This window comes from Nansenia antarctica (assembly GCF_963989245.1).
Source record: "Nansenia antarctica genome assembly, chromosome: 17".
Taxonomy (NCBI): Eukaryota; Metazoa; Chordata; class Actinopteri; order Argentiniformes; family Microstomatidae; genus Nansenia; species Nansenia antarctica.
This window is the reverse complement of record NC_137687.1, coordinates 1,229,405-1,234,404: the sequence shown is the minus strand read 5'-3', so window position 1 is coordinate 1,234,404 and position 5,000 is coordinate 1,229,405. Positions and strand designations below refer to the sequence as shown.

General features: G+C 48.1%; 1 protein-coding gene across 1 annotated transcript in view; it reads left to right on the top strand.

Annotated features, from left to right (window-relative positions):
• pax2a (paired box 2a) overlaps positions 1-5,000 on the top strand; it is a gene marked incomplete at both ends in the record, with an annotated part of 27,540 nt that overhangs the window by 21,744 nt on the left and 796 nt on the right. Inside the window, 2 exon segments of the mRNA XM_080547707.1 lie at positions 970-1,104; positions 3,161-3,247. Of these exon segments, the coding sequence (XP_080403833.1) occupies positions 970-1,104; positions 3,161-3,247 (222 nt within the window).

Genomic DNA, 5,000 nt, shown 5'->3' with positions numbered 1-5,000 from the left:
GCTCACGTGTATCACCACGCTGATTGCACAGTGTAAACAGAAGCGTAGCCTACACAACCTGCCTACATCCATCTATTCATCCGTGTCTGGCCTATCACAACCGTGCTACATCCATCTATTCATCCATGTCTGGCCTATCACAACCGTGCTACATCCATCTATTAATCCGTGTCTGGCCTATCACAATCGTGCTACATCAATCTATTCATCCGTGTCTGGCCTATCACAACCGTGCTACATCCATCTATTCATCCGTGTCTGGCCTATCACAACCTGCCTACATCCATCTATATACTGAGAGGGAGGCAAAGAAAGACTCTTTATTTTGTTGTTTTAAGTTATTGTTTAAAGTTTAATTATGTAATTTAAGTTACTGTTAAAATAAAGTGAGTTTTGGCAAAACCAGTTTTCATTTTTATGTTGCGGGGGGGTCGGGTGCCTAGGCAGCTGCCAATAGTAACTAAAAAAGTAACTAGTAATCTAACTTAGTTACTTTTAAAATCAAGTAATCAGTAAAGTAACTAGATTACTTTTTAAAGGAGTAATCAGTAATCAGTAATCAGAATACTTTTTCAAAGTAACTGTGGCAACACTGGTTGCTACCCACACGTTTAGCTGTGTTGCTACCCACACGTTTAGCTGTGTTGCTACCCACACGTTTAGCTGTGTTGCTACCCACACGTTTAGCTGTGTTGCTACCCACACGTTTAGCTGTGTTGCTCATTCCACGAATGCACGATCCTTACAAGTTGTACCTCGTTGTAAAGGTAACTAATCAGGCTTTCCAACCAATACCAATTGGTATTATTAAAGGGGAGGAATAATCGACCGAAATAACGTTTCCAAACTGTTTTGAGGTGTTTATATACGTATATAACCAGAATATGAGTGAAACACTTCCCTTTTGTGTATAGCTGTGCCATTTAAACAATTGTATGCCTTTGACCTTTGACCTTTGGCTTCTGCCAGTGTTTTCTTCAATGTTGTCCTCCTGTGTTGCAGGTCGAGACATGAGCAGCACCACCCTGCCGGGCTACCCCCCCCACGTACCCCCCACCGGGCAGGGCAGCTACGCCACCTCCACCCTCGCTGGCATGGTCCCCGGTACGCATCCATCCCCTTACTCTTTTAGTTGTTAGTTTTTCCTCTCAGCTCCTCTCAGGTCCCAACACTCATTACCCTCGCCACGGCCACGTAACACTCTCACACCGCCTCCGTCGATAAACACAGCTCTCCCCCCCTCTCTCTCTCTCTCTCTTTCTCTCCTCTCCTCTGCCCTCTCTCTCTCCCTCTCTCTCTCTCCCCCCCTCTCTCTCTGCCCTCTCTCTCTCTCTCTCGCTCCTCTCCTCTCCTCTCTCTCTCTCCTCTCCTCTCTCTCTCCCTCTCTCTCTCTCTCCCTCTCTCTCTCTCTCTCTCCTCTCTCTCCCTCTCTCTCTCTTTCTCTCTCCTCTCCTCTGCCCTCTCTCTCCCTCTCTCTCCATCTCTCTCTCCCCCCCTGCCCTCCCTCTCTCTCTCCCTCTCTCTCTGCCCTTTCTCCCTCTCTCTCTCCCTCTCTCCTCTCCTCCCCTCCCTGGACACCCAGGTGCTGCAGAGCGTATCTTGTTTAACCCTCTGGGTCGAGGATCAAACAGAACAGTTAAGGGTCAGAACACAGCGGGCGTGGAGGGCCTGTAAATATTTAAATCACTATCTCTCTCAGGGCGACGCTCGGGTTACAGGGTCAGCACTGAGGATGCTGTGTGTGTGTGTGTGGGGGGGGGGTGGGGGGGGCGGATGTCTGTGTGTGTGTGTGTGTGTGTGTGGGGGGGGGGGGGGGGGTGAGTGTGTCTGTGTGTGTGTGTGTGTGTGGGGGGGGTGTCTGTGTGTGTGTGTGTGTGTGGGGGGGGTGTCTGTGTGTGTGTGTGTGTGTGTGTGGGGTGTCTGTGTGTGTGTGTGTGTGTGTATGTGCCTGTGCCTGTGTGTGTGTGTGTGTGTGTGTGTGTGTGTGGGGGGTGTGCCTGTGTGTGTGTGTGTGTGTGTGTGTGTGTGGGTGTGTGTGTGTGTGTGTGTGTGTGTGTGTGTGTGTGTGTGTGGCTACTCTACTGACCTCTCCCCGAACAACGTAAAACAATATGATGGTCTGGCAGTTGAACAGCAAACACAGCGTGTCGGTTGGTAACAGTTGAAACCGGTTAAGGTCAAAACAAACAAACCTCCGAGATTCTCCCACACCGCTGAGCGAACGTGTCTTTAAACCGTTCATCGGATATGTGTTCACCAAATATTTCCTCTTATGAATCACACACACACACACACACACACACGCACACGCACACGTTCTTAATCCTTGTGCTGTAGTTTTTTTCCTCTCCCCTCCTCCGTTCATCCAGAAGCGTCGGACAGAGATTTAGTGACGGGGCCCAAACACTGTTAAAGCAGAGGCCATCCCTCAGCCAGCTCCATATAAACCTCTGCCTTTTATTGTCTCGTAAAAGAATGAAACGTGGAGGGACCCACAGCCTTGCTCACTGCCCTGGCCCCCCCCAAAACCCCCCCACCGCCCTCCCACCCAGGACCCTTACAGTGGAGGAGAAAGGCCAGGGTGATGGGCAGGGGGAATCCATTAAGGACTTTTGAAGCGAGGCATCGTCAGTTAATGGCAAAAAAAAGGGAAAAAAAGAAAGAATAGGGTCCCTCTGAAGTCATACACCCCCCCCACACACACACCCCCACGCCCCAAAAGAAAGAAAGAATGGGGGGGGAAATCTCCCAAAACTACCAGAGGATTAAAGAGAAACGATGAATTCATCCTAGGGAGAGAGAGAGAAGAGAGGAGGATTGCAGGAGGGCTTTTAAACGGACCAGCGAGAAGGAAATGTCTGGGGGACTTGGTTGTTGAATAGTGTCGTTTATGTGTGTTCGTTGGGACGTGAGCCCAGCCCAGCAAGCACACACAAGTGTTAGCAACGCAAAACACCGTGAAATATCTTTCGGTTCTTCTTTTTTTTTCCTTTTCTTTTCTTTTCCGCCGAAAGAATATGTTCATTGTTGTTGACCTACGAGGATATATAACCAACTGTCATATATATATATATATATATCTTGACCTGTAAGGATATATAACTTCTATATATAGAGTGTTTCTGATGTCGCTGATGTTTGTGTTTGTGTTCGTTTTCAGGAGGGGACTTTTCAGGACACCCGTACTCCCACCCTCAGTACACCTCGTATAACGACGCCTGGCGCTTCAGCAACCCAGCCTTACTCAGTGAGTACCCCCCCCCCCCCCCCCTCCCTCAGAAACCACCCGCAATCACAACTCGTGACGTTAGAATTATAAGGTTCTATCTCCATTTTTGGTGAAAATCTTGTTTTTTACATAATCTGATCCATTAGGTGTTTATTAACGCCTGTGTGGTGTTATTTTTTTAAATTTTGACATTTTTTAGTTAGTAATTAATAAAATACAAAGGTTCCATCTTACAAAACATAATGGAATGTAAAAACGTTGACGCTCAATATCTCTGAACTGTCCTAAACGAAGATAGAACCTTATCATTCTAAACGGAGATAGAACCTTATCATTATAAACAGAGATAGAACCTTATCATTCTAAACGGAGATAGAACCTTATCATTCTAAGATCACGCACTGTCTTTGTTGTAATTAGATTACATTAGATTACATTAAAGACTATACAACGAAATGCAGCTTAGCATCCAACCAGAAGTGCATATAGTAGTAGGCTAATATAAGGGCATGATATAAATAGAACAAGAATGGTAGTGCTAGGTGACGATGTAGTATACAGTTATGGGCTACAGTGTGTGTTTCTCTGTGGTGTGTGTGTGTGTGTGTGTGTGTGTGTGTGTGTATGTGTGTGTGTGTGTGTGTGTCTCTGTGTGTGTGTGTGTCTCTCTGTGGTGTGTGTCTCTCTGTGTGTGTGTGTGTCTCTCTGTGGTGTGTGTGTGTGTGTGTGTGTGTGTGTGTGTGTGTGTCTCTCCCTCTGTGGTGTGTGTGTGTGTGTGTCTCTACATGGTGGTGTGTGTGTGTCTCTACGTGGTGGTGTATCGCTCTCTGTGGTGGTGTGTGTGTGTGTGTGTCTCTCTCTGTGGTGGTGTGTGTCTCTCTGTGGTGTGTGTCTCTCTGTGTGTGTGTGTGTCTCTCTGTGGTGTGTGTCTCTCTGTGTGTGTGTGTGTCTCTCTGTGGTGTGTGTGTGTGTGTGTGTGTCTCTCCCTCTGTGGTGTGTGTGTGTGTGTGTCTCTACATGGTGGTGTGTGTGTGTCTCTACGTGGTGGTGTATCGCTCTCTGTGGTGGTGTGTGTGTGTGTGTGTCTCTCTGTGGTGTGTGTGTGTGTGTGTGTCTCTCTCTGTGGTGTGTGTGTGTCTCTACATGGTGGTGTGTGTGTGTGTCTCTACGTGGTGGTGTATCGCTCTCTGTGGTGTGTGTGTGTGTGTGTCTCTCTCTGTGGTGTGTGTGTCTCTCTGTGGTGGTGTGTGTCTCTCTGTGGTGGTGTGTCTCTCTCTGTGTGTGTGTGTCTCTCTGTGGTGGTGTGTGTCTCTCTGTGTGTGTGTGTCTCTCTGTGGTGGTGTGTCTCTCTGTGGTGGTGTGTCTCTCTCTGTGGTGTGTGTGTCTCTCTGTGTGTGTGTGTGTCTCTCTGTGGTGTGTGTGTGTGTGTGTGTGTGTGTGTCTCTATGTGGTGTGTGTGTGTGTGTGTGTCTCTCTGTGGTGTGTGTGTGTGTGTGTGTGTGTCTCTATGTGGTGTGTGTGTGTGTGTGTGTGTCTCTCTGTGGTGTGTGTCTCTCTGTGGTGGTGTGTGTCTCTCTGTGGTGTGTGTGTCTCTCTCTCTGTGGTGTGTGTGTGTGTGTGTGTCTCTCTGTGGTGGTGTGTGTGTGTGTGTCTCTCTGTGGTGGTGTGTCTCTCTCTGTGGTGGTGTGTGTCTCTGTGTGTGTGTGTGTGTGTGTGTGTCTCTCTGTGGTGTGTGTGTCTCTGTGTGTGTGTGTGTGTGTGTCTCTCTGTG